Source organism: Stenella coeruleoalba (genome assembly GCF_951394435.1).
Source record: "Stenella coeruleoalba genome assembly, chromosome: 4".
NCBI classification, from domain to species: Eukaryota; Metazoa; Chordata; class Mammalia; order Artiodactyla; family Delphinidae; genus Stenella; species Stenella coeruleoalba.
The window spans coordinates 47,180,571-47,198,320 of NC_137149.1; the positions used below are offsets into that span (position 1 = coordinate 47,180,571).

The 17,750-nt window shown below is 37.7% G+C and overlaps 1 protein-coding gene across 3 annotated transcripts in view; it reads left to right on the forward strand.

Annotated features, from left to right (window-relative positions):
- The window catches only part of SLIT2 (slit guidance ligand 2), a 398,287-nt gene that overhangs the window by 347,229 nt on the left and 33,308 nt on the right, over positions 1 to 17,750 (forward strand). For all 3 annotated transcript variants that reach the window (XM_079920024.1, XM_079920023.1, XM_079920025.1), the window contains exons 30-33: positions 6,534 to 6,627; positions 11,398 to 11,535; positions 11,643 to 11,883; positions 13,466 to 13,596. In XM_079920024.1, coding sequence (XP_079776150.1) covers positions 6,534 to 6,627; positions 11,398 to 11,535; positions 11,643 to 11,883; positions 13,466 to 13,596 — 604 coding nt within the window. The remainder of the gene's footprint in view (positions 1 to 6,533; positions 6,628 to 11,397; positions 11,536 to 11,642; positions 11,884 to 13,465; positions 13,597 to 17,750) is intronic.

Below are 17,750 nucleotides of genomic sequence, written 5' to 3' on the forward strand. Positions count from 1 at the left end.
AAATGAGATACTTATTAATTCAAACCCACCCTTTCTTATTGCTCTAGTAGTGAAAAAAGTGAATATTTTAAACAGAGTAGTTTGAGTTGGAAAATTCCTGAAATCCTGATCTAGGGACAAGATGACCAACCTTTTCTCTGCTGAGCAGGCTTTGAGAACTGAATAAGCCTCAGCAAGATATGCTGTTGCCCAAATTTCTTGGTAGATAGAAAACAACTAGTTGTCCATCCAATAACTCTTCAAAAATGTCTTCTCTCTAAATAGCACAGTTTACCTTGCCAAGAGAAGAAGTCTCTTTAAGGGTAATAATGAACTTTGCATCTGTGTAGTCTAGTTTTCAATAATAAATAAAATAATGGTAAATATCATTCAGCCAGTTTGTAGGCCACGATGCTGTCCATATTCCAGTCACTAAATGAAACTTAAGGGATACTGGAAAATTAAGCATCTATCTTATGTCTCTAATTTTTCCACATTTTAACTTCTCCAGAGTAAGGATTTCATCATGAACATCCTTTTATCATTTGCTGCGTCTAGCTCAAAATATCTTCCCCCCAACATTTTTTAATGAAAATTATGAAACTAAAGCAGGTTTGAATTTTGGTCAAATTAAAAAGTCTCACTCCAGAGTACATGTAAATTAATCCTACTATATGTGGTTAATTTCCTCTTACACTATTCTTATTAGTTTCAGGAAACATTTAATATTAGCTCGTGGATTATATAATATATTCATTGATTTGTCAAAGAATCACTATAGCTAAGAATTTTCAACAACGCCATAAGTTAAACCAGTATATTTTAAGGAAAAGCATGTTTAAAAAATTTCAGTGTCTGTGTAGAAAATGTAAATCATTTTTAGTGACAAGACAACTTAGGTGTCATCCACTTACCATGAGCTTGAATGTCTTTGGCATAATTTAAATTAATCACTTTCAAGATTATTACTTTATAATTAGTGATAATAGAGATGTTGGTAGTTATTTTTACTTGCAGCTATCATTCAAAGTTCAAGTCAGTCTCCAGATTTATTGTAAAGTAGATGAAACAGACATTGGACTCACTTTTCTCCCCCTCTACAAGACACAGTAGTTTGTGATTCTCTTGCCTTTGTCACCTTCAATGCCATAAGAGGAGGAGGGTCTTCGTTACTGTTTGGGCAGCCTGTCCTGCAAACCTTACCTGTTAACACCAATGCCTCTTGGAGAGAGGGCCAAGGGCTGATTGGTCCAAGTCAACCAAGACTCACAGTGCTTTGCAGAGAGGCATCCAGCCCTGGCAGCAAATGTAGGGCTAAACTATGCTGATACGCTCTGTTCAAGCCTTGACTCTTTTGAAGTGCAAAGGTCATGGTTAGGGGCCACTTCCTCTCCTCGTGCATCGCTTATTAAAGACTCTGTTGGAGAAGCTTAAAGAAAATTTCAGGCATGGGTGAGGACAGCTGCGTGGAATGAAGTAGGAAAGGAAAGAGACCGAAGGAAGAGAGGGAAGGAAGGAGGGAAAGAAGGAAGGAGAAAAAGAGAGAGAGAGAAAAGAGAAGAAAAGAAATAGTAGCATAATTTGAAAGTTTTATTCCCCACTATAAACCTCCAATAATTTAGAATTTACCACCTGTATGGGTTCGCTAGTGTTATTATAACCCAGTACCACAAACAGGGTGGCTTAAATAACAGAAATGTATCGTCTCACAGTTCTGGAGGTTAGAAGTCCAAAATCAAGGTGTCAGTGGTGTTAGCTCCTTTTGAGGACTGTGAGAGAAGGACCTGTTGCAGACTTCTCTAGCTGGCCTGTTGGTGGCCATCTGCCCTCTCTGTCTCTTCACGTGGGCTGCCCTCTATGCCAGATTTCCTCGTCCTGTGAGAACATTAGCCATACCAGATTAGGGCCCACCCTAAGGACTTTTAACTTGATTAATTCTATAAAAACCCTATCTCCAAATAAGGTCACATTCTGAGGTACTGGAGGGCTACAACATATTTTTTGAAGGGGGCGGGGTGCGTGGGGAGACACAGTTCAACCCATGACACCACATCCTTATTTTACAAACTCTTGATTTTTGCCCCAGAAAACCTGGTCTTTTCAGTGTTCTTTATGTCACTGAAAGGTACTTCCAAATATTCATACCAGAAACCTAGAAGTCCCAGACAGCTTCCTCTCTCCCCTCCCCTAACCCAATCCATGACAAATTCCCATTTATTTTGCTTCTAAACATCAGGCCATCCATATCTCCTCTACCACCACCTGAGTACAAGCTAAGTCATGGCTCATATCCCTTTGTATTTGTCTCGGTGATATCCATCCTCCTCTTGAGCCCAAATGCTCTTTTCAAAGTGTGCATGTCATCTGGCCATCCTCTATCCTAAAACCCTTCAGTGGTACCTACTGCTGCCTACATTCTGCCATGTGGCCCCTGCCCACCTCTGTGGCCTTCTCTGTCACCATGCTCTCCTGGGCTCACTCCCAGTCTCTCAGAGCTCATATTTGCCCTGTCACCTCCTGCACAGAGCCACTGCCAATGCTCTTTATCGCCCCCCTTCACCTGCAATCCAAGTCCTACTTCTTCAGAAAAAAATTCCCTCACCATCAGTTCTCCTTCTAGAGCATCAGGACACTTTTTAGCATTCATCACTCAGGCAATTTTACAGTTACTTGTGAAATTAATGGATCAATATCTTTCTCCTCCTCTCCTCATGTATAAGCTCCATGAGAACAGGGATATCGTTTTTTGTTATTCACCATTATACTCCTAGCGTTAACATAAGTCCTTTTACACAGTTTGCACTCAAAATATATGGCAATGTTAAAAATCTGGTGGTTTGCTACCAGAATTATTTGAAAACATCCATAGGCAGATCGCGCCATGGGTATCAGGGAAGAAGCTTGTGGAATAATTCTAAAACGATTTCAGTAAGTGCAGTAATAAGGAATGCAAACAAAAAGACAATTTTAGATACCAGAAGTACAAATGAAGATTAAGGAAGGCCCCCTTCCTTATAATATAATATAATAAGGAAAGAACATTAAAGTTAGGTGCACGGATCTAAAATGAAGCAGGAAGCAAGGCCAACTCCAGGTACTGTTTCCCATAAGAACCATCAAGTGCACTGAGATTTCTGCCTCATTGCAATAATATTCACAGTATTGGTACCTCAGTGGGATTGGGGCACATGCTGACACTGTTTTACTGAATACACTAATGATGTTCTGTCCAGTTAAAGCATAATGCTCTCTCTACTAACTTGCTTATCTGCATTATTCATCTCTTCAGAAGCATTTTGCCTTTTTTTTTTAAAAAAAAAGAAGGTTTTTATAGCCACAGTTGACCTTGCACAACTTCAATTCCAGAACCTCATTTTACTCATGAAGAATTGGGAACCAGAACAATAAAATAGTTCATTTTTCTGCAACCAGTCCACTGTTTTATATTGAATAAGTTGCGGAAAGCCATCCCAAGCAATAACTCAGCAACCCAAATGTCATTTCACCCAATTAGTAGTTTCTCCCTAGAATCTCTTTATGCTGGTTCACTCCAAAGAGAGCATGAACTCTGTTGATCCAGCTTTTACTGCCCCACCCACAAGGTGACCTTAGCATTTGTCATCCAAATCAGGGCATCTGTGTGTGGGGACACTATTGAAAATTACCCTGGGATGGCAAGTATAAACCTGAGCCAGCCAGGATGTATGGTCATATTACCACTACGTCAGATTCTTCAGAAAGACCACATTTACAGATGTTCAGTAAGCAATGAATTACATCTTCTGGACTCCGAGGAATCATGCCCTTTTAGGGAAGAGAGCATCACTCCTGCCTTACTCCCTCACAGCTCTTACTAGTGTAACTGTAGAACTTGTCCATTTCCATCCCACTCTATGCCATACTTACCTGACAGACACAATCAGGAAGAGGTGATCTAAAAACTAAACATCACTTCCTTACAAAAAAAAAAAAAAAAGATGCCTCTGTTTAGGACATGTGTTTTTTCTTCACAAGTTGTAATCGATCATTCACTAACTTGTTATCCTAAAGAGGTAACAGTATGCTCCCTGGCTGACCCCTCTACACACACACACACACACACACACACACACACACACACACACACACACCCCTACCTTTAACTTCTCATCAACAAAAAAAGCTGAAAACTAGAAGCACAAGGAAAATTAATTTGCTTGTCTGATCAAAAGTGAAATCTCAAATGCCAGGCAAACATTGTGTTCCAATCTATTGCTTTATCATTGGGGACTTTTAAGGGTCCAGGCTGAAAGCAAATGAGTAGGATTTCCTGTGATTTTGTGGAGTGGGTTGGAGCCAAATTATGAAGCCAATGTTTGTCTAGACTCCCATCTCTTGAGGGGCTCATGGGCGCTGAAGTTTAACCTGTGTTCAACCACATTGCCCTTAACCACTCCAATGGGCTGACTTACCTTTCCTGATGCCATATGAAAAATATAAATACCTGCTTATAAGGTAATAGAGTACAGCGCTATGTGTAATAGAATAAAGAACATTTCCGTCCATCCTGTCACATCATACGCTTTATCATTTCAGGAGGCGAATATGAAACAAGTTGAATATAGGTCAACAAGATGGAGTTCTTGCCTTAAAAAGCATAAATTTTTCTTTCAGTGACTATTATTTTAGTATGTCACCATACCATACTCTACAGAGATATAAAGACAAATATTCTAAGCATACTGCTCTCATCATATAGTAAATCCTTATGAACTATGGTTTAGATTGTCTTAATTGGATTGGATTGGATTGGATTAGATCAAAATGAATAAGAAGTAAAGCATCCCCCCCCTTTCATATCATTTTTAAAATGATTTCTTAGTTGGGTATAAAGTGAAGAATACATCGAATGATATTTAAACTGCCTTGCATATAGACTACTATAAACAGCCTTTATCCAACCAGGTAGATTTGATTAGAAAACTGAAAGTGATTTCATCATGATAGGCTGAGAAATTATAATGAATACATTCTATCAAGATGTATTACTTAAAGTAATAATAATTGAATGTAAGATGCTTTAAGTAAACCCTGTTTAAAAATAGCTCATTAGGTATAGGTATATCTTGATAAAAACTTTTTTATATCACAGATTTACAGACACAGAAATGCTTCTTATAAAAGAAATATATGAGACTTTTAGTACAATTAGTTCTCTTTAAGAGACAGAAAAAACCCTAACTTATCATACACTATATTGATGTAATACCTAGCTTAGTACATTTATATATGTAAGTCACTGAAAAAGATCCTTGAAGTGTAAATGATTTGCCACATTTAGTTGTTAAGCAACTATTTCTACCAGTTAGCAAAGTATTACCTTAAAAGGACAGTCTTATAACAAAGAGATTTGCTGCAGACTCCTGATGTTTTAACCTCTGTTGCTTTAAATCCACACATTTTGAACAAAGTTCTAATAGTTTCTTGGAAATTAACAACAGCTGCATATAGATGTATCACTTTATTCATTCATTTATTACATATAAAATAATTAAAAACTAATTTAAAGGTAAGGTAGAAAAGGAGAGAACTTTTTAATTTTACATCTTTCCAGTCACCTTAAAATCTCACACAATGATTGGGGAAGTGTTCTCACCGAAAATCATATTTGGCCTAATGTACCTGAAAATAAAATATAACCATGTTATTTATAAATGAAGAAATTTCGTAACAGTTAATTGGACATGCAATTCAACAAAGTGTGTCTCGAATCTTCATGGTTATGCTTGTAGCTCTCATTTATGGATGACAATTATTCTTCATAAGCTAGCTGATAGAAAGAAGTGTACGCTCTTTATCTAGATTGATTCTCCTTTTGCTTTTTTCTGTCGTGACGGATGTAGCTGAGGAGTATACTGTTGAGCTGTTGCAATAAGTCATAAAAGGGAAACAAAGTCTTTTTCCTCTAGACTTGTAGAACCTTGGAGACTGTGAAGATTTGAGGATTATCTTTTCAAACATAAAACAACAGAATAAGCCAGACATAAAGGTGTACATACCAAATGATTCTATTTATGTCAAGTTCAAAAACAGGGGCAAATAATCTGTGGTCCTGTCAGGGTAGTGGTTACTTACCCTTGGGGTTGGGCCTCTGGAGTGATGGTCAATGGTGTGTTTTTGGATATGGATGCTGGTTACATGAGTGAGTTCAGTTTGTGACTATTTATTACCTATTCATTTATCTTATGGATATATGTTATACCTCAGTAAAAAGTCCAAAATTTTAAAATAATAATAATAAAAGAATAAAAACGAAAAGCATTCAGATTTCTTTCTCCAATAGTATATTCTAAAGGGACTCCTATTAGTTACAGATAACAATAGCTGTGTTGTCCCAAGTCATAAGACTATTTAGCAGCAGAACCAGCATTTCAGATCTTCTGCTTCCATGTCTTGTGATTTTTTATTTTTTCCAATCACAAGCTATGCTTACCTCTCAGACCCATGACACAGCCTGCTGGCAGGAAACCTGTTAACCTTTGTCTATGACCTAACACCGTTTGCCATGTTAACAGGTGAGTTGTGTGAGGAGAAGCTGGACTTCTGTGCACAGGACCTGAACCCCTGCCAACACGACTCCAAGTGCATCCTGACGCCAAAGGGATTCAAGTAAGTCCGAGGCTGCTTTGGGGCTCACAAATGGGGGAGGAGGGCCTTTCTTTAAGGAACCCTCTTCTTTCAGGACCTAGCTTCACACCTTTGCTCAGGACTTAGAGGACATACTCTCCAGTGTCAATGGAATTTTTATAAATGTTTATCTACAGCATGGGCCTTTTTTAGTACACCAAAGAAAAGAAAATGTTTCCTTTTGTTTTGTGACTTTTCCTGGGAAGTCATGTATGAAATAAAATAGCCTTTGGCTATTTTTAATTAAATTTATTTGGAGGCCAAATAAATTCATAATATCTACTAGGAACTTTATTATCTGAATGGAAGTCTGTGGTAAAATAGGGAGTTTCATTTAATGTAACTGAAAATGTTTTCTTATGCAACAATACTTTACCCAAGAGGAGGAAGACAGAGTGACCATATGTCCCAGGTTGCCTCAGTACAATATCCGTTTATGCCTCTTGTCTCACTGTAGCTATTAATAGTGTCTCCTTCACACACATGTGTGTTGTGTGGGATGATAAAACACACAGTCACACCAGGTAGCAATCTTCCTGAAGTACGTTTGGTATCAAATGAAATTATTCCTTTGCCACAATTCTGAAATATTTTAAGGGTCTATCAACAGCAACTTCTCTTCTTAGGCCATAGATTAGAAATCATCTGGTCCAAATTCTTCACTTTAAACATGAGGAAACCACAACCAAGAGAGGTCGGTGGCTGTCCAGAGGTCTCAGTGTTATTCACTGGCAGAGCTGGAGCTGGGTTTTATACTTCCCAGTTGGGTGATTGTTCTAGTGCAGGTTATCTCTAAGAAGCTTTATACTTTATGACCATTACTGTTGGTTTGTTACAGAAGGTGAGCTGGGTTCTCAGAAATGACACTGTAGTGTTCAGGTTGAGTTGTGCCTACAAGAGACAACTAGCAAATAGCTTTACTGGTTTCTTTACCCAATATTTATTGAGCACCTGCCATGGGTCAGGGCACGAGTAATGTTACCATCTTACGTTTTTGTGGCACTTTATAGCTACTCACTCTCCCATTCTTTATCTTCTCAGTGAAATGACTCAGGCTTAGTTGCCATAGGATTCAGAGAATTAAAAATTACTCCAGTCAGGAACAGTTTTCTAAGAGTAGATGGGATTAGAGCTGGGACTCTAACATTTTTTTAAATTTTATTTTATATTGGAGTGTAGTTGATGAACAATGTTTTGTTAGTTTCAGGTATACAGCAAAGTGATTCAGTTATACATATAGATGTATCTATTCTTTTTCAAATTCTTTTCCCATGGGACTCTAACATATTAATACTTGTCAACAGATTATCAGACATTCTTACTTGAATGGGAGGTGGGGTCAGTATCACCGGACCACACCTGGATTTCAAAGACCAATCAGAATAAAATATTTATTCTCAAGTTTTATTTAGAGAACAGTTTTTGATTCAATTTGATTTAAAATTCATTATTTTAGAATATACAGATTCAGTTGCAGCACCTGCTGATTCCATTTGATGCCTTTTTGGGAAAGAAAAGAATATATTTGATTCTATTTTTCATTATATTTTATAGTTTTTTATAGTTTTTTATATTTTATAGTTTCCTCTGTGGAAAAAACAAAAGTCTTATTGAAATCTTTATTTTATACAAAATCCTGTATTGCATTTTGTTCATCCAAATACTGTATGTAAATTATTTTAATTCATATTGTCTTTGATCTGCACACAATGAATTTGGCGAATTGAACGTCAGTCATTTAGGTAACAACTGTTATCATTTCTTAGAGAAATTGGCCAGTAAAGCAGATGGTTTTCCAGAACTGCCTATCTGCTGGATAAGCTCTGTGCATTGTAATGACAAGATAAAGTATTAGTAACACTTACCGGAAACCATTAAAAACTGAGTAGTTCATCTTCAAAAAGACTAACGATTAGTTCAGTATCTTCTATTACTATCAGTTAAATTGCACACTTTTTATAGCACATCTTACTGGATTAAGGATTAGCTGATTTGGGAACTCATTGTTTTCAGCAGTAATTTGTGAGTTTTACGTAGTTTAGCAGAAAACAGGTTAAGTCATAGCATTTGCTATTACTCCCATATTATAAATAATCACACACCGTGACAAAGGGAGTTGCAAAAAATAAATGGACTTAAAAACCGAGACTATATGAAGCTGCTAAAGAAAATTTCTACTGACAAATATTGTTTGGACAAGATGTACTGTTAACTTCAGCTACATTTTCTTACTACTAAGCTAACAGAGCTGGTTTTACTTTTCTTGCTTTATTATATACTTCATCAATCTCCTAAATTGTTTTGAGATATTTTTAGACCATGATATGCCATAAGCAGTATTTTCAAGCATGCATCTTACTTAGTCAGCTTTGGGGCTTCTAAACAGTATATTTTACATTCTTTGCTTTCTTCCTCACTCCTTGCCAGAGTTCGGGGAATATGATACCTTTTACTGATAATACAAGCTTTAAGGAATTCTTAATTAAATATTTTCTTCCTGTTTTGAAACTCGGTCTAAGGAGCCAAAGAAAGACAAAAATGTTGGTCTCATAATGTGACTCCAAGTCCTAATGGGCTCGTAAAACAGTATCTGTAGAGAAAAAAATATATAAAATAGCTCTTAAACAGCCACTATGGTGAATACGTGGTTCTCTTATCTTTTACTTTGATTTCTTTTCTCAGGTAAATAATTCAGAGTGTTTCAAAGCATTTCTTCTTTCTTTTAATGCTCTGTACTTGAGCAGCTCTGGTCAAATTAACATTGATGGAAGCCCTTTTCTCAGGCCCCGTCCATCTTTTTGAGAATGTCTATGGCCACTTAGAATCCATTTAACTTCAGACTTGTTTGCTTAGTTACGATTTAGCATGAAAACCACTGGCTCTAGAGCAAGCATGCTGATGCAGTGAGCTCATTTTATTCCTTAAGTCATACACACAGAGCTAAAAGTCTGTGTTACCCTTAGAGGGTATATACTCCCATTTATCTTATTAATTCATCATTTGTCCAGTAACTCTTAAATCCTGATTTTGCATTTTTAGGCAAAACCCTTGGCATTCAATAATATCCACATTCACTAGGGTGTTTTTAATTATCCTCATTCACTTAAATCCTAATGGCTTTGAAATAGAAAACTGAATAATTAGTACAGTCTAAACCATAAATACTTTTTTAGAATTATAAAAACTTATATAGAATTATTTTTTAAACCTACCATTTATTGATCATGCATTATGTATTAACTACTATAGTAATTATTTTACAGATAGTGTTTTTATTTAATCTTTTAACAAACCTGTGAGATGGAAATTATTATATACATATTATAGATGAGGAAAGGAACACTTAGAGAGATGAAGTAATGTAGTCAAGATTACATACACTTAAGGATGAAACCAGAATATGAACACAGTTCTTCTGCCTAATTGCAAAGTGCAAATTCTATAAGGCTAAAACATAATTTCCTGGTTTATTTGTTTTTTTTAAAGTCAGTGAACCCTTTCTTAAACCTCAAACAGAAACACTTATGGAAGCCCAATGTGTAAAACTAATGAATCACAGCAGGAGAGTATTGTTTGGGGGGGGCAGTGCAGAGGGAAGCTGACAGAGGCCCCCTCCCCGGCTATGGCCATTATCTTTGGGGGTTCCATGGTCCCCTATTGCTCCACAAAGCATAGTTTAATAACCACTGCATGTGCCATATTGCTTTTCCTTGGGCACCCTTAAAATCCCGCATCCTTGGTGTCAGAGCTAGACATTCCAATGGTCAGCACTGGTGAAAGAGATTTTAAAGGGAACCCTGAGTAATCAATTATCTAACGGTACAGAGCAGTGGTTAGATATTCAGGCTTTCTTGTCAGATTGCTTGGGTTCAGTTCCTGGCTGCGTACAAGCTAGATGTCCTTGGGCAAGACATTTAACCAATCTGTGCCTTGTTTCCTCACCTGTAGAGTGGAGTCATGGTATCACGGATGTCACAGGGCTGTGGAGAGAATTCAGTGAGTCCATGATGCAAAATGATTAGAACAGGGCCTGAAACAAAGTGCTCAAAGAACATCAGCTGTATTATTATCCCTGGTTCTTCACCATCAGTGCAGCCGAGACCCCTTCTGTCCCATACCACCAGAGTGAACAGGCTGAAAAGCTGTCCGGGGATGGGACCCAGGAATTTTGTATCCGTTCCCCTGCCCCACCCAGTTAGGTCAGCCCCCATTCTGCCATAACGATAATCTGGATTCATGGTGAATTAGGGTATCCAATGCTAACATATTTGCTTTTCATAAAATTATCCTTTACTGTAATGCACCCAGTCTCTGTTGGAAAATTTAAAGTGTTAATTGTTCTTAAGGTATGCTTAATATTCTTAATAAATTTTACAACACAGCACTTTTACCGTGTCAGCAGCTCAAATGAATTAGACAGCTGAAAATAGAGGACACCATGGGCAGATAAAGTGGGGGAAGAAGGGAGGGACACACCCTGGTGTGATTAGTCTATTCTTATTTGGATTGTGGATGCTCACTGTCATCAGAGAGGGAAAATTGCTGTTCCTCTGAGAGATCACAGTGAGAAACCATGGCATACTTTGCAGATCAGTACTATTTTCTAGGCATCTGTTAATTTTTAAACTTTATGAGCCTGTTCTAAATATGTTTTTGCAAAGACAGCACCAGTTGTTTCCTAGATGAAATGCAACTCTTTTACTTATTTTGGCTCAGTTGGGTTTGAAACTATGTACCTGCTTGTTCAAACAGATGTGACTGCACGCCGGGATACATAGGCGAACACTGTGACATTGACTTTGATGACTGCCAAGATAACAAGTGTAAAAACGGAGCCCACTGCACTGATGCAGTGAACAGTTATACATGCATCTGCCCCGAAGGTTACAGGTAAAAGTGCAAGTACACATTTGTATTTAGAGCTAGGTGCTAACAGGGCTTAATTCATATTGGCAATTAAGTAACGTCTAATTGAGTATTTTCTGTTTATTCTTCAGTGGCTTGTTTTGTGAGTTTTCTCCACCCATGGTTCTCCCTCGTACCAGCCCCTGTGATAATTTTGATTGTCAGAATGGAGCTCAGTGCATCATCAGGATAAATGAGCCAATATGCCAGTGTTTGCCTGGCTACCAGGGAGAGAAGTGTGAAAAATTGGTCAGTGTGAACTTTGTAAACAAAGAGTCTTATCTTCAGATCCCTTCTGCCAAGGTTCGGCCTCAAACAAACATCACTCTTCAGGTAAGATTCCCCCACTACCAAGAGCTAATCTCATTTTAAAACAATTCAGCTGCCAAATATAAACATACGTGGTGGTTTGTGAGTGATGTTATTTCTTAAATAGACAGTTAATACTGCATAGCACAATGACAGAAAATGCTACTTGTATGAAAAGCTTCTATTCTTCTTCTCTCTAACATTTGTGTCTTTCAAAACTAAATGGGCACTAGGTATTTTTATTCACTACTTGATCATATAAAACACACACACAGAGACAAAGCAACAAAATCTCTCTCTTTGTTTTGCGCTCAGGTAATGGCATTTTATTCATTTATTTTTATGGCTCTGCAGTTCAGGTTCTGCACGGTAGCGGGGGGCGGGCGCTGGGGGAGCTTTCGTTAGGAAACCTGCAGCTGAGAACAGCACAGGTGAGACAGAACATACCTTGGCAGAAGTGTCAGCAGGTGTCTTTTAACTTCGACGTGAAATTAACAAACTCAAGTATTACCATAAGTCTTCCCACCAAGTCACCGTGTACCTTTGAGCAAGTTATTCAAACCCCTATAGACAAGATTACGCTAGATTAGGGTGATAAATTTAGGGTACCTGGGGCAAATTGGGGCTGCATATGTGTTTTGTTTTGAATTCAAAGAAATGTAGCCAATTTCCTATAAAACCCGTTCCATATTTGGTTTACCCTGGCACTTCAGTGAGGGGCAGGGGCTTCTTGAGAAGTCGTGAGGAATGGGACCCTGGAAGGCAGACCAGCCTTCTTTAAAAAAGCCTGGCCCCCTAACTTCCAACGTTTGCCATCCGTCTTGTTATGAGAAGTACCCAGTGGTGTTCAGGCTTAAGTCCTGATTTTTACTGAGCTGGTCCTTCAAAAGCCCGGAAAAGTCAGAAAGAAGGATAAAAACAGAGATTTTTCCCTGGTCACACCATAATTTAACGTGTAATATGAAAATCCATCTTGCTCGATGCAGTCACATTTCACATATGCCATAAATAAAGCCCATAACAGGAGCAAAAAGCAGGTAAGTGAAAATCTCCAGCAAAGGAAATTCTAAGCACGTTCAGTGATGTTAACTTAAGTACTTCTTATTGTTCTTCTTAACAGAACGGAAATGTGACCATTTTGTTCCTGATTAGATTTTATCATTCTCTGCTTAGACAATATAGTTTGATATCTAAGGGGGAAAGCTTGATTTACTTTAAACACTGTGGACTCTAATGATATGGAAAATATCTTTCAATTTTAATTTGCTGAAGTATAAATTATGTGATGTCCTTGTTTTTGCATATTTCATAGGACATGAATCTTTAAGCTTTATCATTGCCAATATGCAGAAAGAGAATAAATATATAAGTTCATGAATGTAAAAAGAGCTTTTTGAAGTTCTTTATGAATTTATTTGCAACAGAGTAATCCAGGAACAGGTCATCTTTCAAGTAATCATTTCAATGTGCGTTAGTATTTTATCAGAGCCATAAAGAAGAAATAAACCATAGTAAAAAACTCATTACTAAGAAGTCTTGTTCCTTCTTAATGAAATATGTCTGGATGACTGTTTGTCCTACTAATGTCAAGGTTACTTCCCACTAGATTGCCACAGATGAAGATAGTGGAATCCTCTTGTATAAGGGTGACAAAGACCATATCGCCGTAGAGCTCTACCGGGGACGTGTTCGTGCCAGCTATGACACCGGCTCCCACCCAGCTTCTGCCATTTACAGGTGAAGATCTGTCACTTACTGGTAAAGGTGAAAATAATTGCTTAATGCAGAACTGCCTCTCCTCTCTTATTGTGTCATGGGGAAGGGAGGGAATAATTTGGCTACAGCAGACTTTATGATAGGTGTGTTAGAGGCCTGGCAGTAGCAGACAGCATACTCAAGTTGGATAATTAAGGAGAGATTTATAAGAGGACTGTACAAAGATTGGTTGGGACAGTATAGTAATCTGGAGCTAGTAACTAGGTATACTGCTAGTGTCCATGGGCTTGAAAGAGAGAGGGGAGGCAGCAGTTATGGAAATCGATGCTCAGAAAAGGAATTGTGGAGAGGACTGCATGACAGGAGCTCAGGGAAGGAACCAGGGTTTTAAATGCATGATCCCAAAAATCTCCTGTACCCCTGCTTCCCTCTGGCCAAATCAGATGCCAGAAAACAAGGAACCCACTGATCTCAGTAATATAGCTCACACATGAGCCTCCCAGGGCTCAGAACAGGCTGAAGACAGGTGGAGAGTAGCCCTAGAGAAACAGCTGCAGGATACCCAGCACAGGGACAAATTTAAAGTTACTATTCATGCAACACATATTTATCGAGCACCTACTATGCGCCAGGCACTGTTCTAAGCTTTCAGCAACAGAGCTTCTGCCCTTAGGAAGCTTACAAGTAATAAGCCAATGGGCAGCTACAAGATGTGTATTATCTGATCATTCTGTTGGAAGTTTTATAATAATATTATGGTATTGATGATATATTGAAGACATGAATGGGGTGGGATTCACAGGGTGGGATTTTCCTGAAAGTGTGCTTTTTGCATAAGACTAACCTTCAGAGCCCCTCTGTTGCATCTCAACACCAGTCGCCCTGCAGACGTTACCTAGTTGATTTCTTCACATGTACGAATAACTGCTACCATTTAGAGAAAGGTCGCAAAGTCATAGGCAGTCCGTTTTTCCAGGCAGATATCTTAAATGAACTGAACTGGCTAATTGCAGGAAAAGAATATTCTCTCATCCTTTTATTCTTGAAAAGATTTTAAGCTTTTAGAGAAGCACTCCCCTGTTACACATAGCCTTGGTGTTGGCAATATAATAGGAGTGGTTATGACCGGAGTGAACTAAAAGCAAATCTTTGTCAAAACAGGACTAGACTACATCTGCTCAGGTCTCCCTGAATGCTGCCATGTGAAAATGTGGGCCCAGGTTTTGCCAGAACTTGTGATTTTTCAAGAAAAGACAGAAATCTGGCTTTTTTAAATATAAAGTTTTCCCTTCAGTATGGATTCACATTTTTTTTAAATACCATACGTGGCAAACAAAACACATTTGTAGCCCAAACATGCTGGGTAAAAGTTTGTGGCCATTGATGGAGACATAAAATGGAAATACTGGCCTTTATGATCTTGATATTATACTTATATATTTTCAGTGTGCTTCACATGTTATTTAATCTTTCATAACGGTTCTGGGAAATTGGATGCCCATTGTAGCCATGAATGGAATTCAGTAAGTCCTTTTGGTGGTAAGCTAACCCACTTGGGAATATTTAGAGCATGGAAACAAACACATAATTATTGGTTTCCAAGCAGAATACAATAGTTACTTCACCTCTAAATGGTGATGAATTAGTGCCAATATTTTAAATGTTGCTAGGCCTTAAATGTTATAGCCTCAATTTGTTTCAGCTCATGAAAAGATTTCAGAATATTGATCTTATGGTTCATTTTTGGTATTTTGTGTGTTTGTTTTGTTTTATGCAATGAAACAGCATAGAACTGTCAGGAACCATAGTGAAAGTTCTTGGAGTTGACTTACTAAAGCTAGTGTTCACATAAAATGTACTTAAAATATTTCTAGATAAGTTGTAAAAACCCAAGTGATTATATCCAAATGAGGATTTACTCTAAAGAGCTTATTTTGAGTTTATGTTCATCACCATTTTTGCCTAACAATAGAGTATACCCTGTAACATCTATAAAAAAGGATAATATCACATCACACAGTTTTTGTTATGAACCAGAAATAGATGTTTCTGCTTGCAGACCATATAATGGAGACATCTGTTATAAGGTCCAGAGCAAACATAACTTTTATTTATTTATTGCTTTTTAGTTTATGGCCAACAATCAACAAAAGTTAGTGTATTATTTTTATTTTTTTAAAGAAATTTATTTATTTTTGGCTGCTTTGTGTCGTTACTGCACGTGGGCTTTCTCTAGTTGCGGTGAGTGGGGGCTACTCTTCGTTGCGGTGCGCGGGCTTCTCATTGTAGTGACTTCTCTTGTTGCGGAGCACGGGCTCTAGGCACGTGGGCTTCAGTAGTCGTGGCATGTGGGCTCAGTAGTTGTGGTTCGCAGGCTCAGTAGTTGTGGCTCACAGGCTTAGTTGCTCCACGGCATGTGGGATCTTCCCAGAGCAGGGATCAAACCCGTGTCCCCTGCATTGGCAGGCAGATTCTTAATCACTGCGCCACCAGGGAAGTCCCAGTGCATTATTTTTAAGTTAAAGAAAAGAAGCAACAATCACTGAGAATTCAGATAGAGAGATAATTGATTAATTGATTGATGTGGATATAATATATGGATACTATATATATATGTGTATATATATAATATATGAATATAGTAGTATTCCAATTGACATTTTTAAATGCTTTTGTGAAATAGAGGCGACTGAGAACATTAAATTATTTCAACACACCAGGAGAATCTAGTTTTTAACAAGTAATAATCATAGTGGCTGAGATGTATGTGCAAATCTAGGCTTAGCAATTACTATATATAAACTTTAGCAAGGTCTTTAATTTTTATGTGTTTCAGAATCCATATCTGTAAATAATAATGTAACACCTGCCCCATCAATTCATTACAAGGATTTAATTCTACACTCAGCTCTGTCCTCACTCCTCACTCACTTTGTCTTCATTCCCGTCTCCCTTCTAGCAATAGAGGAAAATCTTTTTGGTGTCTCTTTCTGGAGTGTAGCAAGAGTTGAAAGTGAATCCTCTCTTCTCATACATTGACACTGGAAGTACATGTTGTTTACAATTTCTATGGAGAGCAATTTGGAAACATCTTTCCCACTACTGGGAATTTACCCTAAAGTTATACCTGTGACATAGAAATGACATATGCACAAGGTAATTCACTGTGGCAGAGGTTGTAAAAACAAAAGTTAGGAAACAACCCAAGTTTCTAACTAAATAACTCTGGGGCAGCCACACAATGGAATGTGCTGTTAAAAAGAAAGAGGGAGTGAGAGAGGGAAAGAGGGAACAAGAAAGTTCTCTATCTATGATATTGAAAGATTTCCAAGGTCTATTGCTCAGTATATATAAAAAAAAAAGTAAGGCAGAACAGTGTCAAAGGTGGGTAAATAAGTATATGTGTTTTTATTTCCATGTACTTGCATAAGGAAAAAACTTGGGATAGAGAGGAAAGAGTGGGGCTGAGGCACAACTTGTGTATAAATACCATTTTATATCATTCTGATTTTTGAACCATTTGAATGTCATTACAACTCAATACTAAAATTGAAGCAATAGAAAAGAGCAGGTGCTCTAAAGACAGTCTGCCTTGATTCAAGTCCCAGCTCTGCCATCTATTAACTGTGTGTCTTGGGCAGATTGCATAAGCTCTCTGGTCCTCACCTGGTAAATGGAAATAATAAATCATAGTTCCATCTTTGCAGGATCGTGGTAAGAATGTTATGATTTGATGCATGTGGAGTATTTAGAATAAAGCATACCAAATAGTAAGCAGTACTACTAGCTGTTGGGATCATAAATTCAGAATGTCCAAAACTAAGTTCATTTCCTTTGCTTCACCCTGGTGCATTCCTAAGTTCATTGAGAGGTATCACCATCTTCTTGGTCATCTTAGGTGAAATGAAGTTACTCTTAACCTTTTTCTTTCACCTTCAATTTGAAGTTTGTCCATTCTGGCATTCATCTAAATGCCAGAAGTTTGTCCATTCTGGCATTCATCTAAATGCCTCTATCCTTGCTCCGGCCTTATTAGAATATGTACTCTAATGAAAAGTACTACTTCTCCATCATTACAACAAAATCCATCAATAATATTGTTGCCATCAGATTTCCCATAAGTAGCTTAATAAATATTTTGTTTGGTTGAATTAAATTTTCAAATCTTGTTGTGT